This window comes from Sciurus vulgaris, assembly GCF_902686455.1.
Source record: "Sciurus vulgaris genome assembly, chromosome: 7".
NCBI classification, from domain to species: Eukaryota; Metazoa; Chordata; class Mammalia; order Rodentia; family Sciuridae; genus Sciurus; species Sciurus vulgaris.
The window spans coordinates 149,534,473-149,561,706 of record NC_136467.1 but is presented as its reverse complement, the minus strand read 5'-3'; the positions used below and the strand labels follow the sequence as shown (position 1 = coordinate 149,561,706).

Here is a 27,234-nt window from a genome sequence, read left to right as displayed (position 1 = left end):
TTTATAGTTATACCAACATGAGATACACTGATGGAAGAGTTCATGTCTTTTTTTTTTTCTCCTGAAGTATTAAAAGATTCAAAGGAAATGAAAGTCACTCACTACCGAGACATTTTTAAGTAATGATGAAAATTTGGGGTGGGGGGTGTGGTTGCCATTCAAAAGTTTTCCCAGAGTTCAAACTCTAAATGAAAAAGTACAAGACCAATGATCAAAATGTTAATGCAAATATGATACAACGAAGCCCACTATTCTGTATAATTAACATACACTAACAAAGAAGAATATGACCCATGAGTGCACTATAGGTACATCGGATATCAATATGTATGTGTGAATTAAAGTTTCTTAAGTGTACACATCCACATTTAGGATACATTCCATCACATAGACAAAGCATCGTCTTTAGTAATGGGTCCAGGATAGCAGCAATTTAATAACCTAGTTACTCAGTTACCTCAGAAAGTCTGGCAGGTCCTGATTTTTCCCAGTGTAGTCTCCCTGGCTATGGGGAGGGGTCTCAGTTAACATGTAGCCTATCTTGTGAACCACCGCTGCACTGTTGAATATAATCCTGTCGCTAGAGAAACTGTTTTTGTCTTTCAAGGCCCATTTTTGCAAATCTGACTAATGGTATAATGGGAAAGGTAAGTCACAATGAGGTGATATAAATTTCTTTACAATACATAAAGTGTTCCCATTTTATTCCTTACGTTCTTGTCATCTTATAGGTGCCTCATACACACAGAAAGTACGTACTCAGATTGTCTTAACAGATGCAGACAGAGCAATATTAAATTATGCAGAGAAGAGAGCTGCTCTGAACTGTTGGACTATATGTAAATATCATGATTATCAATTCCTGTTTTTATAGACATGGTATGATTTGTACTAAGTATCGTGTGAAGACAGTCATCTTTCTGGGTCTATGTCCTTGGGTAAGTTATGAATTTGCAACCCAAACCTACATATATACTGGGTAAAAATGCTTTAGGTTGGTTGATAATAAACCATTTTAGTGATAGAGAAAATGGTTTTAGGTAAATATTTATTTTGTGTCTACTATTAGGCATGCCCAATGGGTAGAAATTCTAGGCAGGCTGCAAGTCACAGGGGTTCTGGATACACATATAGACCCTAATATTTACTCTTGATGTGTACGTTTAGATCCGATTCAAGATGGGTTATGTGTGTGAACACAGAGCCCAAGGAAGGTTCTTGTTGTCTGTGATGCCAGTTCTGAGCCTCTACCACTCGACCCATATTTCATATAAAGCGATCCTGCAGACCACAGCTACTGGCTGTCAGAGACAAGGTGGTCACCTTAGAAAAGAAACATTTGCCAAAGGAGAGACACTAAACTAGATGGTGTTGTTTTTCAGGCTGCAACCCTTTCACTGGGAAAGGCCAACTCCCTCCGCACAGCAGTCTCAACTGCTTGAAGCTGAGATCACACGAAGAGAAACCTATTGTGTTTCTGCCAAGTCACTGTGGGAACGTTGGGAACAGCACACCCAGTAACGGGCAGAGGCACAACCAACCATCAGCTGCTAAGATAAGCAGCCTGCTTTGTAGCTCTTATGAGAATTTCTCACACGTAGTCTTAGCCTTCCCCTCCTGCGATGGGTTTCCCCGTTTCTCAGGGTGCTCAAATCAAACAGAGCAGACTCTTCTTCTCAGCATGAATGTTGCCAACCGCGACAACACATTTATTATGTGAAACGTTCGCTCAGCCTCCTTGGATTTGGCTGGAAGATGAACAGTCCAGTGGGGTCCTCCAGATGATAAAATGATTTGTTAGTTCCTCCCAAGCAACCCCAAAGCTCCCAACATGCTCCGCGGGCACAGCCCGGACTGCAGAGACAGTTCCTGTTACACGGGAACACCTGCGGCCAGGACTTAGCCTTTCCCAATGCCGGAGGCTTGAAGGCAAGTTCAAAGTCTGGACGCAGAGGCACTTCCAAAGTTTGGCAAGGAGAAGGAGGCAAGATCACTAAGTGGGGCTTTATCGCTGTGCTGTCTCATATAACCCAGACTTTTGTGGCACATGAATTCAGAGATCTTTAGGTTGTGGATGGGTCATGCTTTTTCTTCTTGCCCCGACAGGATTTGCAGACACAACAGATGATGCATGGGGAGGCCAAAAGTAACAATGGTGAAGTCACCAAGGCAATGATGCCCAATCCCACCAGAATTCCTACCACCTGGAAGTTCAGAGGAAAGCACATGTCAGCACTTATCCATATTCCAACAATACCATCTGCTATAGACTGAAAGCTTGTCTTCCCCCAACTCCAAATTTGTACATTGACACCCTAATCCCCAGTGTGATGACATGTGGTGATAGAACTTCTAGGTGTCAATTAGTGGATTAGTCCTTATAAGAAGAGACACAAGAGAACTTGTTTCTTCTTGTCGCCCTCTCTGTGTCGCCTATAGACACGACAAGAATGTGGCCATCTGTGAGTCAGGAGGAGAACCCTCACCAGAACCTGACCATGCTGGCACCCAGAGCTTAGACTTCCCAGACTCCAAAACTGTAAGAAGTAAATTTTTGCTGTTTAACTCACCCAGTCTATTGTCATTTGTTATAGTAACCCAAAAGACTAAGACATCATCTCAGGCACACAGGACAGTTACATTTATGGGACATTCCAGTCAGTGTTTGGCAACAGTCTGAGTTGGACATAAACCAAAAAGACACAATGGACTAAGTCAAGGGTGAGAACAAACCCCGAGTGCTAACCAGAGCTCACTGCAAGCTCAGCACAACTGTGAACTAGGCATCGGCTCGTTCTCCACCTGCGTTTCCTCTATGGTCTCACAGTGGGGTTGATAATGATCAGCAGGACATTAACGTCAGCTCCATCAGAAGGAGCTTTGATTGATATAAAAACTACAAAAATAAACCATGAATCCCTTGGAACCTTCCGCTAAACACACAGTGGCATGCGTCGGGAGACCTAAGTCCCAGCAGGGCTCTTTGATAGTTGATGTGCCTTACAGGGTCTTAGGAAAGACCTCCCCCATTTTCCAGAAGAAGGAGCATCTGCCCCGTGTTCCGTAGCTCTCTGTTGACTCTCTGGTGCCTCTGCCCCTCCATTTGTCCTCAAGGAGCCTGACTGGCTCATGAATTATCTTTGGGCAGCTGCCCCAACATGGGGCATCTCCCTGCCCCAGAACGTGCCAGCTCCTCCCAGGCCGGCATGGGTAAGTGGGGAGCGGAGTGGCGGGAAGAAGAGGCGGCTCTGGAGGCCGGCACGAGCCTGGTTTCGTTCACACTCCCTTTAAGCTCAGGGTACCTGTGTTCGATTCCACATCACTGATGCTCTCGAGTGGCCGAGTTTATTCCTGCATGGTCCTTTGTCATAGTGCCTGAGGAAAATGTCATTCTGGAAAACAAAGGGAGCGGTTTCAGGAAACACGCAGTCCAAATTGAGAGGCGGATACAAACCACACCAATCACGGAGTAAGCCGGAGAACCCCCTCTCGGAATTCCAAGCCTGTCATCTTTCACTTTTCATGGTAGCTTTATAAATCACCCAGTGAAAACAGATCATAATCAGTGTGACTCTTGATTGGTTCTACAATCAAGTCAAAGCCCTTAGCAAGGCCACCGAGAGCCCCAGCAGAGGTGGAGATGGAACGGGAGGGCCAGGAAGGAGCAGCTCAAAGGCTGCGACAGCAAGCTGGGGGAGAGCAACGCCCAGGGCCGGATGGAGGACAGGTTATCAGCCATGAGATATTAACTAGAGGGGGAAGCAGGAGGCACCACCATAGACAGGGGGTTGAAAGCAGGCCAGAGAACTGATGATCAGATGCTTTGGGGAAAGATGATAATCATGGTTTGGACATGATGTTGAACTTGACAGACAGGGGAGATATCCAAGCAGTACTGTCCAAAGGGCAGCTCATTCTGGAGATCTGAATTGGGACAGGGGGACCTGGGCATCAGAGTACCTGGGGTGGAAGAATTCACGGCCATGAATGAGAATGCCCGGGAAGAGCGCCACTGGGAAGCAGAGGTGCCACTGAACTCAAAGACTTCCGAACGGATCAAGAGAGGGCCTGCATAGGGGGCAGGACGTGGCCAGAAAAGGCCAAGGAAAGCAAGTGGAGAGGGTGACTGAAGTAGAGGTAAGCAAGACAGTAAGTGTGGAAGCCAGGAAGGGTCAGGACTGAAGTCTCCACTGGATTCTACCAAGAAGTCACTCGAAACCCTGGAAAGAACCCAGTCGGGTGAGGGCTACGTGAGCGTACCGCACTGCCTGCAGGTAACGACCGACCAGCAGCAAGAGGCAGCCAGCTTTGCAAAGGGCAGGCTGGAGGAAAGGCTGGCTTCCACATGGCACACGGTGGCATGGGCGGACACGGTGGAAGTGGAGAGAGGAAGTCCAAGTCCCAGAATAGAGAAGAGATAACTAATGGGAGCCAGTCTCTGAAGCCACCATGGGAGTAAGATTCTCAAGCAGTGTTAAGAACATTTCAGTCTCTGAAACTGCAGGGGCGAAGGTCCAGGCAGGAATGAACTCAGTGCCCCACAACACTCAAAATCTCTGTGTGGTGTCTGCCTCAGACTCAGAATTTAGAAAATTCCCCTTCTCCCAGCCCCAGCCTCTCAACTTTCACACAAACAGAGATCAACACCATCACGTGATACAGAAGAGTTGCCTAGAGAAAACATCGTTACCGACAAGCCAATGCCTTGGGCCAAAACAGAGAGAACGGATCTCAGAACACACTGGCTAAAAAAGATGCTTCCACATTTGAAATCTGTGTGCTCAGCCACTGAACATCTGCACCATTTCATCTCGAGGACCAGCAGCACAGATGACAGAACAGAGTGTTCCCCACAACACCATCCGGCAGTGTTGTTCAGCCCCAGGATGGAGATCTGGAGCACACATTTAGTTTCTGACACTCTTGACTCCTGAAGAGAATCTCCTGGGCCCAGCTGCCTTGGGGATAGGAGCCCAGCAACACTGTGGCTAAACCAGAAGGAAAACAGATGATTTCCTTGTCATCTGTAAAGCCGGTGGAGGTGTGACCAGTGAGGGCCTCATCTGGAACATCACGCATGTAGAATTCTGACAGGTCTTAGATATCACAAATACTTGTGATTTAAGGGACTATGGTAAATTTTAACAAATGTAAAGTGACAAACATTTCTTTCAATCTGAGCTGAACTGCTAGAGTCTAAAACGTCCATTTTCATCTCAGTTCATCTGTCTCCTGAGAACACTGAGACCAAGCTGACTCATAGATCCATATCACCTGAACAACTTCCCTCTGTGGCCAACAGGCCCTGTTGCCTGCGCTCTCTCTCACTGAGTGTGTAGGATTCCAGATCACCAAACACACTGCCTGTTGAATTAAAGCAAACCAAGCAAGGAAACCAAGAGCTGAGAAAAGAATGGCCACCCAGCCAAGACTGAGAGCTGATCTTGATTTGGCCTTGTAGGTCCAAACTGCCCAAGTTGGGATATCTGTAAACAATCTGCACTGCCACGACTTTAAAAGACTAGAATCAGAGCAAGGCTGTCAGCTCTGAGGTGAGCACGCACCTGGGCACAAGGCTGAATGAAACCGCAGCGGAAGCTGAGAAGACAGGTCACGTGAACAGCAAGAAGAAACCATGACTAGGCAAGTCCCTAGATCCAGAAAGGAACAGGACAAAACACGGCATGTACTACTGCCATGCCAACGGACAAAAGCCAGTCAGTGAAGAGATGCCACTGATTTGGATTGTTGTTTTCTTTAAATTCAAAAAGAAGAAATTAATCTAATTATAGTAGACAGAATAAGCGTCCCCAAAGACACTCACAGCCCAATCCACAGAACCTGTGAATGTCACTGTAAATGGCTAACAGGCTTTTGCAAGTGTGATGGGAAGTAAGGACCTTGCAACGGAGGAGATTTTCTTGAATTATACAAATGGGCCCAATCTAACTGTGTGGGTCTTTAAAGGCAGAGAAACATCCCGCTGTGGTCAGAGGGCGTAGCAACTGTGGAAGAAGGAACAGAGAGATGTACTGCTTCTGGCTTTGAAGATGGAAAAGGGGGCCACCAGCCACGCAATGTAGGTGCCCTCTAGAAGGCAGAAAGGGCAAGGAAGCGATTCTCCTCTGCAGTCTCCAGAAAGGAATGTGGCCCTGTCCGCACCTCGATTATAACCCAGTAAGATCTGTGTTGGACTTCTAATGTACAGAAATACAAAATAATGCACTTGTGTTATTCTGAGCCACAAAATTTATGATCATTTGTGATCATTTGTTACAATAGTAATATAAAACAAATACACTAACAGGCCCCTTCATAGTAGAGTGAGAAAATGGTCAGAAAGCAAGAAAAAAATGTCCCCAAAACAGAAGCCTGTCTTTAAAGGTAAGGCAACACATCTAAGGTAGCCAAAGAAAGGGTTTATAGTAACCCCAGGTAGCAGGGGAGTTGTGGGTATAGCTCAAAGGGAGAGGGCCTAATCCCCAGCGCAGGAAAAAAAAAAAAAAAAAAAAAAAAAAAAAAGGAAAGAAGAAGAAAAACAAAGCAGTGGGCTCAGGAAGTCTCATTAAGAAAAATAAATACCTTTTTCAGGACAAAAATAGGCTCAGTATTTTAAAAGGAACAGCTGTGGATAGAGGCTGTGGAGCAGATACCATGCAGGAAAGACCACATGGCCACCCTCTTCAGACGGGACTTACGTCCAGGTTCTGCAGGCAGTACCAGCAAAACGTGTGCTTGCAGTTCTTGCACATCATCTGGGCGCAGCCTTCGTTGCGCTCGATGTACACACGGCACACTGGGCATTGCTTAATGGGGGCTTCTGAGTCTGTCCCAAAAAGGGCCCTAGAAACAAAGCAGACGGAAAGCTATGTTCAGCTGACGGCCATCAACTGATCTCCCAGCTCTCTAGATGGTCGGGAATGAACTCTCAGTTACCTGTGCTTAATTCACTCTCAAAAAAAGGGCAGGGAGAAAAAATAGGAGACGCAGATTATTAGTTATTCAGATAACTCAAAATAAAAGAGAATCTTTATTTATTTTGGCTTTCAGTGAATTATATAATTACACTTTCGACAGCTGATTTAACTCATTGCTTTGTCAAATTAATATTTCATTCCCTGGGTACAATGAATAATAAATTGGAGGCGTGAGAAACTAGCTCGGGATCCAGATGGGGCATGCCTTGTCTATCTAATGATCTGCTCAGTCGATAAATGGAGGAGTGGGGTTCAATAATCAGTGCTTTAAAATATTAGATGATGAGGCCAATGTAGCTTGCAGCCTGAAGGGGCATAGAAAACAAGAAGCCGGACCAGCAGGTGGGAGGGAGGATCCAGGGCTCTGGGTAACAGTTCAGCTACTGCTCTTCAAGATGCCTTCCTGCGCAGGGACATCTCAGGCACAAGGCGTTACCAGTCTCTGACAGATTTGGTACTGGCAAGAGCATTACACTGTTGCGGGGGGACAGCTTCTTCTTCCATACCTGTTTCCCTAATGGGGAAAAAGACTCGGGATGAGTGTCTTGTGTCAGGACACACAGATGCCAAGCGACACTGTCAGAACTCACATCATCTGCTCCTCCCTGCTCTTCACATTGCCTGTTGAGGCCCAGGCACATCCTGCCATGACAGCGTGACTGTAGGAGGCACTTACAGCTGAGGCTTCAACCTGGGTAAGGCGGCCGGTGCCTGCTGTGTGTATTGAATCTGTTCTTCCTCTGTCTGGTCTGAGATTCGAGCACAGCTTCACCTCCAGGCAGCATCACCCTTCCTGAAGGCTGCTCCGCACGCTTGGAGGGTGCAGGGCGATGAAGCCAACTGGCCCATAACACTGGCATTTCGTTCTTGCCAAGGCAGAGCAACCACAGCCTCAGGCAAAGCAAGGGATCCAACACAAAGGTCTCTCCCCCCGAAACTCCATACGAAGAGATGCTGGTTTAACAGCTTCTCATCATAACAAAATCTAAATCTCCACACCATTTTTCAGAGAATATAGTGCTAAGTGAAGCTGTCTTCCTCCATTTCCCAAGAATTCAGGACTGTTACTGTATTGCTGTGTTCTCTCTGCTCTGATTGGTGCACTCAGGAGCTGGCAATTTCCTCAGGTAGGAAAATAATCTGCCTCATTCTGCACAAAGAAAGGAGAAGATGGCCCACAGGCAGGCAGATGCCGTACCTAAGCAGACAGCCACGCCCTCTACCGAGAACCCCAGAGTATGGAGCCTCCCCACCCAGAGAAAGTCAGACTCACACAAGCTCTAGCTTCACAATACCTGGAAGATTCTTCTGGGGCAAGTAACTAAAATCCCTTTTAGAAATGCTGTTGTCATTATTCTATGTTGCCAGTTGACCAACTCTGAGACACCTGTCAGGGATACTCTATAAGAAAATAGTGAGTCTGAATGCCACACTGATCCCTCTTCCCCCGAGGAACCTCTGCTGGGTTTCCAAGAACACTCCTGAGTAATCTCAAAGACAGCTTCCTTTCTTACCCATGCTCTGTCGGCAGGACGATGGGCTGATTTTCTCTACAGGAGACATCGGCGTGCCAAGCATCCTTGCAACAGGAGCAAAATTTCAGGTGGCAAGAAGGGCATTCCACCAGCACAGGCTGTCCTGGGTCACCTGCTGCCACAGGGCACACTGTCTGGCAGTCTGCAACAGGACACCACGTTCGGTGGGGGTCCAGGTGAACTTCTAGAACATAAAGGGAGAGACAGGATGATCTGTCTGTCTCTAATTCAAGCTTGAGGCTTTCCCCCTTCCCTTACCCTTTTACATGGGCTATAATATAACCAAGGGTGATGATTTCTACAGTCACTCTTCATAATGGGTCTGACCCTACCAGCCGCAGGGTTGCCCGCGTTTCTCAAAGTAGGTACCAACGGAACAGGGTACCACTGCCTTCCTGAACAGATAAGGGTGTTCTCTCCAATCGAACTTTGCAGCCCTAGAATGTTTCCTCCCGCCTCTGGTCAGGTTTCCTCAGTCTCAGCCTTCTGCTGTTCGATGTGCTAGTGGGAGACAGTTTGTAAAAGACCCACAGTCTCTAGGAGGCAGGGGCTTTCGCGGACCATCAGTGGTAGCCAGTCCTGTGACACAGGCTAGGTCCACGAGGCACACAGGGAAGAAGATGGGTGGGAGGCAGACGACTGTCCATTGACTGTTTACAAAACTGGCTTAGCCTCTCTGTTCTGTTCGGTCACAGACTCCATCGCTCTTGGTATAACACGACCTCCCAGGAAACATACCCGGTGGAAAACGAGGTCACTTGAGGGACAGCATAGCATTTCCTCCTCTGAAGCAACATTGTTTTGTAAACAACAAACAGATGAGAGTCTAGTTTTCAACCTCCTAAGGCTTGTGATTCCTAGAGATGTATAGATAGAAGGCAAACAGTCCAAAGGGTGGTGCAGAAGAACGTGAAGGCCTTAAGTGGGAGTTCAGTTTTTGAAGTTAATGACTTCCTAAATTCAAGGTTGGGGAAGAGGGTACATGTGAAATATTCCAATAAACACTATCTCCACTGATGTCTTACCTAGAAAAGTAGTAACTCAATCTATCCTTATTACGTGTTTTTCATTTTAAAATAACGTCCTTAAACACGCAGTCTTAGCTGACCATTCTGGGGAATGGTATTGGCGAACGATGGGCCCTTAATACAAACCTCTTCAGCAGGAACGGATCCTCCTATTCAAAGACTCTCAGACTCTAAGAGAGATAGACCCTCTAATACCTGCAAACTTTGGAAAGTCAAGGGAGTAGTGACATAGGTAAGTTCTAAGGTCGGGGTCTCTGCTTCCACATCATTTAGTATTTTCTTCCAAGCTCTTCTTCTATAATTGCTTCACTTATCCTAAGCCCAAAGAACTGAAGGCTAGTGTGTAAACTGGAGATAAGGACTCAGACATCAGATATCTACTTACCACTCAGAGGCTTTTGTTTGTTTTGTTTTGGGGGTGCTAAGAATGGAACCCAGGGTCTCACATATATTAGGCAAGTGCTTTACCACTGAGCAATACCCCAGCCCTGTCAGAGGTCTTTTAAAAGTTTGGTTGGAAAAGAATGAAAAAAAAAAAAAAAAAAACTAAGACATCTTAACAGAATAACATGCTGCTGATAGCACCTCCAGTGATCACTTAAACAGACACAAGGATGCGTTCATCCGGGTAGTGTCAATCAATTTTAATGATTGGGCAGAAGTTCTGGCCGGCTGCCATCGGTTTATCATTCAGGTATCCAGGGCGGTCCGGCAGACGCAGAAACAATAAAGAAGCGATTGTAGACTTTGATGAATTGCCACAAGGCCACTAAGGACAGCTGTGGCACGCCGTGCAATGCAAAGGCAAGGAAAGTCACAGAACACTGTGGTCATCTGTATTCTCCCCACTGTAATGGAACATAAAGGTTCATGCGAAGGAGTGAGGGCGATGGGGAGAAGGGAGACAGGAAGGGCTTCCTCATGGCCAAACTAAGTTGGCGAGATGTCACTGGTGCTGTGATCTTAGGGGACCACCTTCATATATGTGTTTCATTCTTGGCTAAATATCCATATGTGGTATGTGTATTTCCCTCATAGAGTCTTGCTTCGGGGGGAAGGTTTATGCAGCTTAACTATGACCAAAGCGGAGACACAGGGTATAGATTTCAATTCTCTGTCCAAAAGTAAAACTGGGTTCTGTAAAGTATTCAGCACTTCTTCCTGCCCCTTTCAAACTTCCTTGCTGAAACACATATCTCCACAGTCTGAATATTCCAGAGACTTACTTTCCCAATTCTGAACAGTGAAGGCCTGGGCCCTGGCATGACTCTGACCAATGGGAGGCCAGGGGAGGCCCACCAAGGGCTTCTGGGGAAAATCCTCCTCCCCTCCCTGATGCACAGGGAGGAATCCCTTGTCCTGCCTGCCAGCCTTTGAGCACAGCTGTGTGGACCACATGACCACCGGGAACTCTGAGGGAAGGCTAAGTGATGGAGAGAAGTTGAGCAGCTAGATTAACCAAAGCCACCACAGCCTGCCTCAGGACTGCCTCTATGTGAGGCAACGAGAGTCCTTGCTGTTCCAGTCACTTGTGGTCTGACACTCTTTTCCTTGCAGGTAAAAGCACCTCTACTAATAAGTCTACCTCCAGCAATTGTGGTTCAAACAAGGACTCATCCTTCCATGTGGCATTTACTTTAATCAAAGGACCATGTTCAAGATGGCCTCCAAAGTCTTTCCCAACCAGTGATTTTATCGCCCTCTACGTGAGGGGCATGGAAATGTGAGCGTGTAAACTGAAACAAAACACATGTCCACATACTTCACTCTGTAGAAAACCTTGTGCACCATAATAAAAATTTATAGACTTTTAAAAAGTTAATGCACTATTCCAGATCTATAAGGTTTTTACGTGGGTAAGCAGACAAATAATGTACATCCATACAGCTGAGCACTACACAGAGTGAAAAAAATAAGGTAAATCAACATGACAACGCCGAGAGGCCTCTGCGATAAACTACGTGAAAACAAAGCAGATTGCAGAAGAATATAAATGAGCCATATGGATAAAATATGTATATAGAGAAATATTTTAACATTTTTCAGAAGAATGTTGAAGTAACATATTAATAGTTACCCTTACATAAAGGTCAGAAATAGGGGAAAGAGATAATCATTTACCCTATTATTAACTTGAAAAAATATTAAAGATGCTAACACTACTTATATACTTTAGAAAAACTGATTTTATAAAACTATTTTCAATTTGGCATATGAGCAATGAGCTTACAAATAATTCTGGAATTCAGCTGTCCCCTGGGAATGGTTTACCTTTTATAACACTGAAACATATGCAAACCTCCCCTGTGTTTCCCACTTTTCTCCACGTACACAATTCTCATTCTACACTTTTCCTTTTCACTAAAAACCCTTTCTTCTTTACCAAGCCTCAAGTCTATTCTTGAAGGACCTACCGCTATTATGTGCTACCTTAATTTGGGGTCACAGAATCCGTATCCTGTTAATTGCTATTCTCTAATTCTTCATGGAGATGGCCTTTCTCCCTTTAGTTCATAGGGAAGAGCTGTTTTTCATTTTATTTGTGTGTTCCAATTTGCTGACATGGTAATGGACTGCTACCTATTGACTTAAAGCAGTAATTTCGGGTGATTTTAAAGCATAGACATCCTCCGTGCAAACAACTGGCTTATAATAATGCACTAATAATATCATCTTGAATTGCCTTGCAGTAGAATTTCCAGTTCTCTCCAAGTGTGCTCATCCACAGATGTATTTAGCACACTAAAACTGCCCAATAATAGTCCTGGTGTGAGACGCATGTTACAATGTATTGTAGGCCACGACTTCCACCCGCTTCAATTAGGGCTCTCAAATTTGGAAAGACATCAATGTAGCAAAACATGAAACCTTTGCATGTAGTACTTCAACATGAAACCTCTTTTATGAAGTGTCATCCAAGAGGGCAAATAGTAATGAAAACAAAAATAACCATCTCATCTGGAACCCTACTGCCTCTCTATAACTCACATCTGTTTTACCTCCCGTCAGTCTTTGCTTGAGGAATCCACATTCATGGCTTCTCATTCCTAAGTTTCTAAAAGAAGCACTGCAATAAACTGCTCTCTAAAGTTCCAAGTGACATCCTCTAGGCACTTCACATCTGACGGTCTTCTTATAACTGTGTCTCCTGGGTAAGGCGCTTTCCTCCCCTCTCTTTCCTTCCCATGATCACCCTCTGTCTCGCTACCTTTGCTGCAAGGCATGGATGGGCTCTTGGACTTAGTCCTAGGTTTCATCCACGTTTTACTTACTTATAGGACTCATGCTACCACTAGGCTCAACTCTCACTTTAATTTGGATTATTCCAGATGTCTTCTTCAGGCATGACCTCTTGTGATTATAAAACTGAAAACTGGGGCTATGCCTCCTTTTCACTGTTCATTCAACAAATGACTGATTTCAGGTACCTGTTTAAAATGAAATGGAAAAACATATGAATTGGAAAAACAGAGACTTCCCTCCTCAGACATCTCAGAGTATGAAGAGGAAAAGAGATGTGCAAGACAAGCAGAATGTCAGAAAAGAAGAAAGGAAAAAAGGCAAATCAAATGATTCAAATAAATGACAGTGCATCCCATGAGACAACAAAAATGAAATTATGAACAAGTATCTGTGAGCAGCTCAGGGGTGGAGATAGGACCATTTAAGAGTTATTTACAGAGAGCTTTTTTATCCAAGTATCCACAATGAAATTTCCCCATTTAAGATGGGGAATACTTTAAAATCAGAAAGTTCAACTAGTCCCTCGTAATCACTGAAAAAAGGAGACAGCGTGTGCGGAGCGCAAAGAGATTGAGTGGAGTTAGATCTAAAGCACCACAGAAGCAGAGGTGGAAAGGAGAGGAGAGGAGAGAAGAGGAGGGGAGGGGAGGGGAGGGGAGGGGAGGGGAGGGGAGGGGAGGGGAAGGGGAAGGAAAAGAAGAGAAAAAGGAAAGAAGGAAGGAAGGAAGGAAGGAAGGAAGGAAGGAAGGAAGGAAGGAAGGAAGGAAGGAAGGAAGGAAGGAAGGAAGGAAGGAAGGAAGGAAAGAGAGAGAGAGAGGGAGAGGGAGAGGAAGAGGAAGGAAGGAAGGAAGGAAGGAAGGAAGGAAGGAAGGAAGGAAGGAAGCCTCCCAGGTAGCAACTCTGCAGGTGGCCAGCACAGGGAAGATACAAAGGGAGAGAACAGCCTCTTCCCACATATCAGCTTTAAGATTCTGGACTTAAGGAAACACTAAGCAAGGACACCAGCAGTCCTGAAGGAAGCTCCAGGCAGCTCACAAGGCCACCTGCAGCTCTTCCCAACCCCACCTTCAGTCACAGCACAGCACACTGGCAGCAGGTCAATCACAGTGGAAGCATTTACCTCTTAGGAAGTGGCATGTGCAACAACCCAGAGCTGGCTTTTCCCCTCCTAGAAAGACTGTTCACCATGGAACACAGGCCCTCGTAAGAGTAAACACAACAATATAAAACCTAGACCCAGCTCAGAAAAGCATGGAGCACAGAGAGGGAAAGTGAAGAGCAGAACACACAGTCCAGAAGGAAGAGAAGCCACAGTGGGGACAGTTTTTTAAGCTGACAACCACTTCTACTTCCCGTTCATCCTGTACATAGATAGGAGTATGTACCTAAAGTAAAACCCGCATGCCTACACATCTTCTAAAGAGTAGATTGCTTCTGGTTCTATATCCCGATTCATTATTAATTGCTTCTAGTATATCCGTCTGGAGTCTTTGTGGAGCTTTGTGGAGCAAAGTTCCACTGAAGTACTCAGTGGCGTACGGGCTGTTTCTTCCACATAAAGTCAGAGTAGAGTGAAAGGAAATGCTTCTGACTGGGAGTGGTTACTTCCTGTAACCCTGGCTTCTTGGAAGCACAAGACAGGAGGATCACAAGTGCAAGGCCAGTCTGGATGACTTAGCAAGACCCTACCTCAAAATAAAAAATTAAAAAAAGAAAATAGGGCTAGGGATGTGGCTCAGTAGTAAAGTACTTGCCTAACATGTGTGAAGCCCTGGGTTCCATGCCCAGTACAAAAGGAGAGAAAGAAAGACAGACAGACAGAGACAGACAGAGAGAGAGGTTTCTGGATCTCCCTTCACGCCACCAATGAGATGAGACGCACTCTGTACATCCCTGTCAACCGCAGAGGACCAACATCTCTACACTGAGGGTGTGACCAGTTATCTATGAATTCAAAGTAATTACTACTCTGAGAGGCCCCCTCCTACCATGAAGCCCACTCTTTTAAGATATTTTTTCAGCCGTTGATGGACCTTTATTTTTTATGTATTTATATGCGCCACTGAGGATCGAACCCAGTGCCTCACACGTGCTAGGCAAGCGCTCTATCCCTGAGCCACACCCCCAGCCCTAAGCCCCCTTTCTAAGTAAATATGAAAGAGAGGCCTGCTAGCTGGAATCTGGCGCAATTATGGCCCGGAGAATGGCCACCCACACAGCCGGCGGTAGCAGGTGCCTACGTGAGGTCTGCTGGACACAGACCTCATTTTCTCATGTGGGTGCCTGAGTTTGTCCTGTGGCTTTTCAACACTGCTCTGGCTGTGTAGAACATACCTGCCAGCATCGTCTGCGTGTCAAGCCATTAAAAGTCGCGTGGAAACACAAACCGGTCAAGTCCCCGGCAGTCCTCTCTGCTTTATATTTCTGCCTTAAAGCACGGAGCTGAGTTAGCAAGAGTGGATACTCAGAGCAGTGAGTGAGCCCATTTCTCTTCCTGGAATACAGGGACAGGACTAAAGAGATTAATTCCTTGCAACTGAATAGCCAGGCACAGGTCTTATTGTAGAATAGGCATTTTGAAGAAAAGGCACACCGTGCCTCTGGGCCTAGACACAAAGAACACTTACATAATTTGTTTTTCTACCTACCTCCCCTACTTTTGATTCATGGCACAGACCCCTCAGCTGGAATGCACACTTTCTACTCTTTCAATTGGGGAACTGCTAATTTGATTAGAATTGCCAGAGAGAAATCTTTTGAGATTGTCACATCTGTGACAACCAGATGACTCTGAGCCAACCGTACTGCTTTTGAGGCTTATTTATAACTGCACATTTTTAGCAGCCACATTTAAGCCTATAGATTAGAACCACAAATAAGTAACTGATCTGATAGATCCAAATAAAGCAAAAGTAGAGATGTGCCCATGTAAAGAAGCAGTCTGGTCTTACAAAAGCATAAAAACCCAGAGTGGAAGGAGACTTGGTGTTCACGGAGCTCAGCCAGGGCTGTCCTAATCCCAGAGAAAGTGTGGGTTTACCACCTCCAAGAGCAGTCCTTTAATCCAACATGTCTCTTCCTAAAAAACCAGGAGTCAAGGTTAAACAGACACTGTCTATAACATACTGAACACAGTGCCCAGCACGGAGCAGGGTCTTCACAAGAATTAGTGGAATTCTTCCCATTTTTGTTCCCCTTAATCTTCAACTTTAATGTGATTTTAAACTCTTTGAAAGGGGACCCACAAATCTGTATTTTTTTCTCATGGTGCTTTTTTCGAACAAGGGATTGCGAAATCAACTGAGTCGTTAAGAAGTAATTTTTTTAAAAAAACGAAAGATTAGAAAAGAAAGCACATTTTGCATCAGTAAGTTCTGTCGGTTCTATCTTGGGGTGTGCATGTGTGCTGGCTTTCCAGGTACAGTAGCACCTCAGGATTCTGGGTCGGCTACTGGAACACCCTTCCCCCGCCAGATACCCAAATCCGCAGATGTACAAGTCCCTTTTATGAACTGGCACAGTGTTTGCCCAGCACCCGCACACCTCCCATGTGCTTTAACTCATCTCAGGTGGCTTACCATGCCTGAGCCTATGAAATGCCACGTACATAACTGCTGTCCTGTATCGTCTAGGGAATGATGAAAAGAAGAAAAGGTCTGCACGCATTTAGTACAGACGCAGTTTTTCATAGGTAGTTTTTCAGTCTGGGGCTGCCTGAATCTGCAGATGCGCAACCGGCAGATGGAGAGGACCACGAGGAACATCAATTTCTTTTTCTGGGTTACAGCTACCTTGAGAACGCACAGCCACGGACAGAGAGCTGGGCTCTGTGAGCACCGGTTAAGTGGTTTCTGAACGTGTGCAGCTTGGGAGGCGTTGTGGGAAGCTCGTGTTCACTATTCCCAGATTTACTCTACTTTCCTGTTACATAAAGCTCCTCCTCTTACTCTGAACCTCCAGTACCCCTGTTCTCTTCTCGCGTTCAGCTGCTGAGCTCCCTTCTTATTCTCCTCGGGAGAAGAAAGCAATGAAAGAGAACCCATGCTCCCGATCACTCGCCCCTGCCCCAGCTGCCTTCTTTCCCCTTTCGTCTTGAGATGGGAGAACTGAGTCTGCCCTGAGCAAACCCAAGCCCTGCCTCCTGCACTGGCCTCCACCCACTGGCAGCTCAAGGATTTGGCTTCTGCCCCTTTCTTCCCTCCTGTGTCAACCCTCTGCTGGATCGCGGATTCTTTAAAAGACGACAACAAAACACCCCTTCGAGGAGTTTTTTAAAACTTATCCACTAACCCCATTCTCCTCTCATAACATGTTGAACCCTCTCCAAGCAGGTTCTTCCCCCAGCCCCACCCGCCAGGGCACTGAACTCTACTACCTGTTCCTAACTCCGCTCCTCCTCCCTCCTGAGCTCACAGCAGCATCTGACTCAGCCGACACTCAGTCCTTCAACGCTTCTGTCACCTGTCTTCTGGCCATCCTTTGTCAGCTTCTTCTGCTGGATTCTCCTCTTCTGCCCCACCTGCCACCTCCAAAACCTCTCTTGCCCCAGGGCTCAGCCCTGACACCACTTTTTTATCCACACTGTGTTCCTTGCCGAGCTCCACGTCACGGGTATCAACCTGACTCCAAAATATGTGCTTCTGGTCCTGTGTGCCTCTCCACTCTCAAACTACCAGGGAAAGCCTGAGAGTTCTACCTTCCAAATCTACTCCAAAGGGGGCAGCTTTCAGCGCTTCCTCTTGGAACACACACTCCAAAGCCATCGTGGATCAGACCTTTCCATGAGCCTCCCAAGAGATCTGTCTGCTGCCCACATTCCTCTCCCATCTATTCTTCCTACAACAGTCAGAGAAACCCTCTGCTCACTTAGCTCCAGCACAAAGGCCTCCTTGCAGCTTCCTGCGGAGGAGCTGGGCCTGTTTCGGAGCCTTTGTATTTACTCTGCACTCTGCCTGAGAAGGAACTCCCATGGGTGTTCCTGTGTCTTGCACACCTCAAATCAAGTCTCTACCCAGAGACCACCTCTTCAGAGAGGTTTCCCATAGAAATCCTACCTAAAATACCCTCTCCATCCATCTCTTTCCTATGACCTTTATTTACATAAATGGTACATATTATTTATTACCTAGCTCCCCACACACCAGAATTCTTTAGAGCAAAAATTGGGGGTTAACAATCACTGATTCCATCTCATTGGGGGCAGGGTTTCTTAACAGCAGCACTACTGGCAGTTTGGGCAGGAGAATTCTTAGTGGAGGAGGTTGTCCTTGTATTAGATGTTCAGCAGCATCCCTGACCTGGATCCACCAGGTGCCAGCAGCAACCCGTTCCCTAGAGGTAACAATTAAAAATGTCTTCAGATGCCACTGAATGTCCTGCAGAAGATGAATTCAGCCCTAGCTGAGAACCACTGACTTAGCCAGATGTCTGGAACACTATTTACTGAATAAATGATGAAGCCCCAGAGGAAAAGTACAAGAAAAAGTATTGGTAGAGCAATTCCCTGCTGTAACAACAGGTGATGGCAGCACAGACGGCAAGGTTCCACTCTGGTCCTGCGCATAGATGCTTCCGGAAAACAGAAGCATCACCCAGAGAGATGTGTATGAGCCACTCTTAGAGGACAGCCTCTCCAAAAGGAATAGGAACCCAGAATACTCTACAGCTACATTCCACAGAAAAGGAATCTGGGCGTGGCAAGGCACCTGTCCTTCAGAATACCCTATAGCTCAGCCCCTATAAGAGCAGCTAGAAGCAAAAGTAGGCAGAAAGTAAAAGAGTTGCCTTTCTTTTAAAAAATTATTTTAATTCCAATATGTCGTTAAGAGCACTTTTGCTTATATATAGTCTTCCCTCTGCATACAGGGCCATTGGTTCCAGGACCTCTGCAGGTAACAACACTGGGCTCAGGTCCCTTATATAAAGTGGCATAGTACTCTGTGTAGCCTATACTCCCACATACTTCAAGTCATCTTCAGATGCCTTAGGGCCCCTGACACAAAGTAAATGCTACAAAAGTCGTCGTTACACTGCGTCATTTAGGGAATAGCAGTAAGAAGACAAGTCTGTGTGTGATACATGTGATACATATTTTAGAAAATATTTTTCAATCCACAGTTGGTTGAATCCCTGGACGTGGCAGGCACATTGTACAGACAGCCTACTGCATCTCCTGCGGCAGAGTACGTGCCAAGTGGGGCCTGGAGGCCGGATTAGGGGCAAAGGAGAAAGCGTGGCAGGGACATCAGGTTCTGGCAGCCCTGGCCTCCGGCAGGACTGCCCAGGACTCAGGCCAAAAGGAGCAAATTGACAGATACCAGGGGGTGGTCAAACCACTGACACACAAGGAAGACCTGCAGCTTCTTCTCATCTCCTGACAATGTCCTGGCAGGGATCTGAAACGAGAGGAGTCCAGGGGAGGAGACGTTCTTTACTGTTCTGCCATTCAATCCTACCTTCTGGCTCTTCGCCTAGGAAACACGATTATTATGTAAACAAAATGCACAATGATCCCAATAGTAGATGTAGCCACTTCCTCCTTCTAATGTCTAACCTAAAGTTAAAAGAAAGTGAACTGATAAACATTCAACTAATTTCTACTGCATCTGCAGGGATGACAGCATCGTGTAACTCTGAGACGGGGAGAAGTTAAAAAATCCAGAAAGGGAGAATCCAGAGAACTGGAGAGCACCCCTCCAAAACAGTGACCCTTGAAACTTTAATGTGAACCATGATTCAGGAGTGATTAACTGTGACACAATTATATCAGAGGCAGACAAATTCACAGACTTGAACTGCAGTTTACTTATAGAAAGGAGAATTGATTACTGAGGTAAAGGCCCAGGGCTATTCGATCTTAAGACTGTTCTTGTTCATGTAAATTATGCAAAAGGCTGGAGATGCTATTTAAAACTGTTTTCTACTTCTGTATTCTGACAATTATCAGGAAATAGAAACATTCCGGGAGACTAAAATTGCCATGGGACTAGCAACCATGTCTGACCCAAATGATTGTTTTCAATTTTCAAAAAGCGAATCCAAGACCCTTGGCACAAATAACGTTAGATACATACAGTACGCCTTTTATTCTGTTGTCTATTCTCTGAATTAACAAAAGAGGTTTTCCTGCCATCCTCCACTATTGTGAGTCTTGCCAAAAAAAGACATCGCATGAATTTTTAGTATTGTGGAAAAAACATCATGCACCCAAGCTAATTTAATTATCAGTTGAAATCAATCAAACTGCTTTAACGTTTATGACCCACTGCATTTTTAATTATGCCAAAGTTAATTTGCTTTCTGTTATCTCAAAGAACAAAGGTCTTCTGCAGATAGTTAAAATGCAATTAAACTAAACTGATCAGCATTAACATCTGCTATAGTAAATATACTCAAACAGCGGTGACCAGCATTGGAGGTCTCAAGATATCTGCTCTCAAGAAATTTGAAGAGAACCACAGATTGTCAAACTTGGAAACAACCTTTGAGGTGATCTAGTCTAACACTGTTGTAGTTAGACGCACAGAGTTGGACATTTGTATAACAGGTTTCCTGAGTAAGCATGTGATCGGATTTTTTTTTAACTCCTAGAATACCACTGTCTATGCAAAAAAAAAAAACAAAAAAAACAAAAAAAAAAAACCAAACTCTTTTATTAAATAAGTTTTAACTTCTACTATCACTACAGGAACGTTTTCTCTTAAAGTAGCCATGTTAGATGCCCTGTCTCAGTAAGTCATGACACCCTTTGCAAGTGGTTAGAGAAGGTGGGATCCGTGCTTAGAGTAAGGCTGACCTGCATTAAAGGAAATTGACGAGAGAGTCGACTGATGAAGTTGGCACTCATTGTCAAGTTTCCACACATCTCTAGAACTCAGGGCACTGAGGATAAAAATATGCTGAAAAAGATAAAAGAGGTAGTGACATTATTGTGCTATATACTCAGTCCAAGGTATAACCTGGATTCTGGAAGACATTTTCTTAGTCCAGTTTGAAGAACTGGAAAAAATATTTGGTGGTAATAGTCATGAATAAAGTTATGGTTTGGATATGAGGTGTGTCCCCAGAAAAGCTCATTCTAGACAACAGAGCAATGTTCAGAGGTTAAATGATTATATTATGACAGCTGTGGCTTAATCAGTGGATTAATCCATCTGATGGGTTAATAATTTTAATGGATTACTGGGTGGTAACTGTAGGCGGGGGAGACATGGCTGCAGGAAGTAGGTCAGTGGAGACACGTCCTCGGGATTATATTTTGTCCCTGCCTCCTCACGCACTCTCATGTGCATTACCTCTCTCTCACTCTCTCTCTCTCTTTCTTTCTCTCTGTTTCCTGGTTGCCATGAGCTGACAGCTCTCCTCTGTCACACCCTTGCTCCACAATGTTCTGCTTCACCTCAGGCCCACAGCAATGGAGTTGGCTGACCATGGACTAAACCTCTGAAACCATGATCCCCAAATAAACTTGTCCTTCTCTAAATTGTTCTTGCCTGGTGTTTTGGTCACAGCAACAAAAAACTGATTGAAACAAACAATAAAAATAATAACAAATAATGGCAGTAATAATTTATTGCATCCTGTGACAGACTATCTTCAACAACCCTAGGATAACAATTCCATTATCATCCCCGACTTTAAAGATGAGGAGATGGAAATCCACACAGGGAGGAGCAAACTCCCAACACGTGTCTCTCATTCAGATCATCTTTTAAAAACCGCACCCTACCTGCTGGTAAGTCTAAGTCTGTCACGAGAATGCCTTCTCTTCAATATTTCAGAAGGAAGCTGAAATATTGAGAGGGCGCTGTTTTAGATTTTAAAACTGATCAACAAGAAAGAACTGGCTGGCAAAGTAGAGGACACAGGCAGCTGAGGAGAAAGTGTTATCATCCAAAAGCACAGAACCGTATAGGAAGGAAACTCCGGACACAGGCATACATTTACCACAAAAGACCAGAAGTGTGGGATCAATACACACACACACACACACACACACACACACACACACACACACACACGCATGCACACACAGCTGATGGCAATGGGCTTGAGATTACAAGACTATGAAAAGGAAGATGACCAACGAGAGCTGGAAGGTGTGAGCAAATAAAACTGGCAGATGATAAAGTCAATAAGTATCACATAGTCTTAAAAAGAGGGAAAAAAAAAAAAAAAACACTCAAAGAAACTAACCAATGGCCTAGGGAGTTCTGATGAGATAAAACCCTAATGATCAGATACAAAAGATGGTGGCGGGGGAGATTTCACCCAGGACAAATCCAAGAGAATGGATGGAACTTGAAGAGCACCATCATAAATAGGAAAACTCAAAATGAAGGCTTACAAAGAATACATGGAACAAGAGGGCCTTTAAAAAAGATGGACCCATAGCTTGCAGAAGCATCTGGAACTGCACCTGGCACAGGACAGAGAGTACATAAATAAGCACGAATTGAATGCATGGGTGTGTACGGTAGGACTAATGAACAACAACCTGAAAAACACATTCCTATTTTGCTTCATTTCTGCATGGAGAACAATACGGCACTCCATTCTGTTTACAGTGCTACCACCCACTCTGTGGTAACACAACAAATATCCAAGAACAGACACATTGACTTACTGAGTAGCTAAAGCAACTGGTAGGTACATACAGCCAAACAGGGATCCCCAAAATAAGAAGAGTGCTTATGAACTAGATATGGATAATTTTCTTTCTTTCTTTTTTTTAATGGTACTGGAGATTGAAGCCAATGTCTGTGCATGATAGACAAGTACTCTATCACTGAGTGACACACCCGGGCCTTTCTAAATTTTATTTTGAGAAAGGGTTTCACCAAGTTGCCCAGACTGGCCTCAGACTCATGATCCTCCTGCCTCAGTCTTCCAGGTAACTGGGATTACACATATTTGCCACCATGTTCAGCTTAGAGATACATAATCTTTGCACAATTTTTCAGGGCGAGGGGCAGTGGGTGAGACTATGAAAAAGCACATTCTGTAAACAAGAGCAAAGCAAAATTCTAGCATTCATCAATAGGCATGTACTTGAAGAAACAAAGAAAATAGTGATGATCAACACATGTGAAAATTACCATTCTCTTCACTGTGTTAATACTGAAAGACTGACACAGAGAGGGAGTGGTAGTCAATGGAAAAAGCTGTTGAATGGAAAATGAATAGAATAACCAACTAACGTCAAAGGGTGCTTCTCTGTTTTATGTAAGCTGTGGTGGAATTTTTCCCGATCCTATTCAATATGCTTTTTCTCCATGGAGACTTACATAAAGACAAAGACATAAAAGGCAAGTTAATCAAACACGCAACAGCAGAGGACAATATACACATGGGACAACAAACCATAAACGAGAAAAGAACTTGGTAGGCAACAGGAATTGGACAAAGTTAAGAATAATTCTCATAAGTAAGAAAAAGGGCTTCATTTAACCTGATTTTACATTTTTCCAGAGCAACAATTTCTACAATTCTGTCTCACAACCCAGCCAATGAGATTTACTTTCAGTCACTTAACCATCAGCATTATTACTGTATGTTTAATGCACTCCAAGATCCCCTTTGTAACAATTCCATATAAGATATTTTCATGAAATAGACTATAAAGTTACCCAATGATAAAGGTTTTGAGTTGGAGATTGACAGGAAGTGTATTAGGTAGAAGTTTGGTATACAATTTAGATAAAGATTATCCCATCAAGTGAATTTCATTATGTAGAACTTCACTATGTCAAACTTATTCTTACTTGGAATTTCTATTTTCCAATAGTATTTATTTGTAATGGGTGATAATGAATTATTACATGATTACAAAATGACTTCCAAAATCATCTAAGAGCACAATGTCTCTGGGTCTCAATTTCCTTTTATATGAAATGGAGGGTTGAACCAATTGGTCACCAAATTTTATATACTTAAATACTTTAAATAGTACAATGTCTAATTAAACTTATATTTATAGGGTTTTACAGAATGGTAGTTCCTCAAAAACTAAACAGAATTACCATACAACTCAAGATTTTCACTTCTAGGTAATATCCGAAAGATTTGAAAGTAGGAACTGGAACAGATACTTGTCCACCAATGTTCATAATAGTGTGATTCACAACAGCCAAAGGTGAAAGTAACTCCAGCGTCCATCAACGAATGAGCAGATAAACAAAATGTGGTATAAGCATACAATGGAATATTAACTCATCCACAGAAAGGAATGAAATGTGGATACAAACTACAACATACATGATCTTGAATTATACTAAGTAAAATAAAAGAAATGCAAATGGACAAGTAAGATATCACTTATATGAAATTTCTACAGTGGGCAAACTCATAGTGGCAGAAAGTAACAGTGGTTATGAGGGCTGAGAGCAATTATTGATGGCTACAGAGTTTCGGTTTGGGCTGATGAAAGGGTTTTAGAAGACTGTGCAGAGAGCTGCACACCTGTAGGAACTTACTTAGTGTCACTGGATGTATGCTTCAAGTGGTTAACAAGGCAACTATTATGGTATATATTTTAGTGCAATAAAAAGCACAGAATTAAAAGGTTTTTATTTATAGATGAGAACTTTAGACACAGTTGATATGGTAGAATAGATCACAACCAAATTTTCAGTTTCTTCATTGATAAAATAATCAATTGTGAATGCATGAGACATATAGTGGGATATCTGCCTAGAAATTGTTAGAAAAAATAAAGTCCATGTATAAATGAAACTGTTTTATCAATTTGTAATGGATGAACGTAGATATGTGCAATGCCTTCTGAAAACCACTGCCCAACAGGACTGTAACCAGAGAAAATCCTGTCCCTTCACATAAGCCAGTCACAGGTAGGACGGAGCCCTACAAGAAACTCAAAAAGCCCCAGTCACAAAGCAGAGCATCTGGCAGAGAGTGTGGATCCTGCCCATGGGTTTCCATGTGCCCCTCATCCATGGCAAGGCTATTCCTACTTGGATGTGACGGGGGATGTGCCCCGTTAACCAAAAGTGTCCTAATCCCAGTGACCACAAGACAATCGCGTGTGTTTAAAATGAGGACTTTTCTTAAAGAATGTTACGATTATCTCATCTGGGGAAAGGAGAAGGAAGAACACTGAAGACACTCTGATGGGAAGGTGCTACCTTTCAAGTTATTAGGATTTTCATTATCAACATCTATTGCTATTTTGAACACTGAGACACTGGAAGCTCTCATAGAAAGTGTTCTACAGGTATTGACTCATTTAATCCTTATCCCAACCCTATGGTATGGGGATGGTTATTATCCCCATTTTACAGATGAAGAAACTGAGGTACAGGAGTCTTTTTAAGTACCTTGCCCATGGTCATGAAGCTAATAAGCAGAAAAGCCTGCAATTGTACCAGGCTTTTTGCCAGTATTTTTAAATCAAACAAAACTTTACATTCTTCAGTGAGAACAAACCACAGAAAGTTTTAATTCCAGGTATTGCTAGAATTTAACGACAAAAAAAGGCATCTGAGCTGATAAACGTGTCCTCTCACATGTAAACGACCAGGACTAAGGCCTGCTGTGGACTGCTGGGGCAGTGGGGTGGCTGGAGAGGAGCTGGTGGTCGTGAGAGAGGAGAGCAAGGGCTATAAACAAACTGCACCAGGTCACAGGGAACTGAGAGGCTGCTAAGCTGTTGTCTCACCAAGAAGGAGCAGCCAGAGAATCCAGCCCGACCCCAGGCCTTCTGCAGGTAGGAGCCCTCACGCCGAGGCAGGGGCCGCCCACACAGTCACCCACAGAGCAAGCATGGTGGAGGTCACTGGACACAGTGGGAGAACGCAGGGCACGTGCCTGGCCCTTCTCATCCTCAACCACCACGTCCAACAAGTAGGAATCTCGGGTGGCGATGCTCAGTCTGGTCAGCCTGCATGGGTGGATTGGCAAGAGCAGTACAAACTGCACCCAGGGGTAACTGCTCCAGTGAGCTCAGAACCCACACAGACCGATATAGCAGACGTCTTCATCTCTTAACCCTAAATTCATCTGACTCTCCTTGTTCTGATTTCATGTGCAACAGCTTTCTAATTCCTGGCTTCCCACCGAATCTTTAGAGCAAGAATGCACCTGCCATGCTGGCTGAAATTCAAACAAGCTAGTTTAAGATATATATATATATATATATATATTTTTTTTTTTTTGGCATATTCAGCTTTAATATATCAGCTGTATGAGTTAAATGATCCACCAACAAGAGATAAATCTGTTATTAGCTTGCTAAAAATAAATAAATAACCCAGTGTTCTCAGTCCCTAAGACCAAGCTGGATCACGGTCCAAGGCAGCGAATGCCATCTTCCCAGAATCCCCTGCAAGTATCCCTTCAATAGCCCTCTTCATACTCTGCCTGGTTTTCTTTCTCCTTCTCCTGCAAGAATTATCTGCCAGGTATAAATCTACCATTGTGAATTCCACCTTCATGTGTATCTATAATCACCAATTATAAATAATAAATAAATAACAGAGTTGAAGGAAGACCAGCAGAATAGAGGAAAGGGAAAAAGAAAGAGGGAGGAGGGGAGGGAAAGGGGCAGCACCAGGGACTGAAGTGGAGTAAATTCCATGCACGTATGGTTCTGTCCAAATTAATCCAACTATTACATATAACTACAATGCACTAATATGAGCATAAAGGGAATTATCTGCCAGCAGAGTTACAAAAATTAAATGAGATAAAGGTAATTGTGTTGACCAAGTTTATTGCACATGATAGATATGTGTATATTTTCCCCCTACTCTCATCTCCAGATTTTATTTTATTTTATTTCTTTTTTCTTTTTTTGGGTGCTGGGGATTGAACTGAGGGCCTGTGCTTACAAGGCAAGCACTCTACCAACTGAGCTATCTCCCCAGCCCCTCATCTCCAGATTTTATTAATACTGATTAAAAAGTTAGCAATCAAAAACTTAATGTTCATACTAGGTTACAGATTTCTTTTTTATATATACTCAGTGAAACTATACCCGTCCTGTGAGTGCTGAGAGAGACAATTTTCCTCTGAATTCTCAGATACTAAAAAAATAGACCTCTTCGTTCAAGACTATTTTAAGGAGTAGCAAAGGGAATGGGCTCCTACAAAAGACCTATCAGAGGCCAAAAGGAGCAAAAATAGAATTCCTGTACATAAAATAAGGCACTGTAAGTAAAAAGCTGTATAAATTACCCCAGGCCCAAATATCTGAAAGCAAATTAGTCCAACATCATAAATTGCATTAGGGTGACACTACTAAACTCTCTTAGCCATCGCTATGATCACAAAGGTAGTACCCAAAGAACAAACAATGAATATCATAAAGGGCAACAAAAATATTTGGGCTGGCGGGGCATGGTGGTGCACACCTGTAATCCCAGCGGCTCAGGAGGCTGAGGCGGGAGGATCACAAGTTCAAGACCAGCCTAAGGAACCTAGTGAGGCCCTAAG

General features: G+C 44.1%; 1 protein-coding gene across 7 annotated transcripts in view; it reads right to left on the bottom strand.

Moving 5' to 3' along the window:
- RNF144B (ring finger protein 144B) overlaps window positions 1–27,234 on the bottom strand; it is a 149,243-nt gene continuing 122,009 nt past the window's right edge. For all 7 annotated transcript variants that reach the window (XM_079147096.1, XM_079147097.1, XM_079147093.1 and 4 more), the window contains exons 5-8: window positions 8,492–8,696; window positions 6,699–6,843; window positions 3,303–3,392; window positions 1–2,204 (exon numbers count right to left, since the gene is read on the bottom strand). In XM_079147096.1, the coding sequence (XP_079003222.1) occupies window positions 2,064–2,204; window positions 3,303–3,392; window positions 6,699–6,843; window positions 8,492–8,696 (581 nt within the window). In that variant the 3' untranslated portion in view covers window positions 1–2,063. The remainder of the gene's footprint in view (window positions 2,205–3,302; window positions 3,393–6,698; window positions 6,844–8,491; window positions 8,697–27,234) is intronic.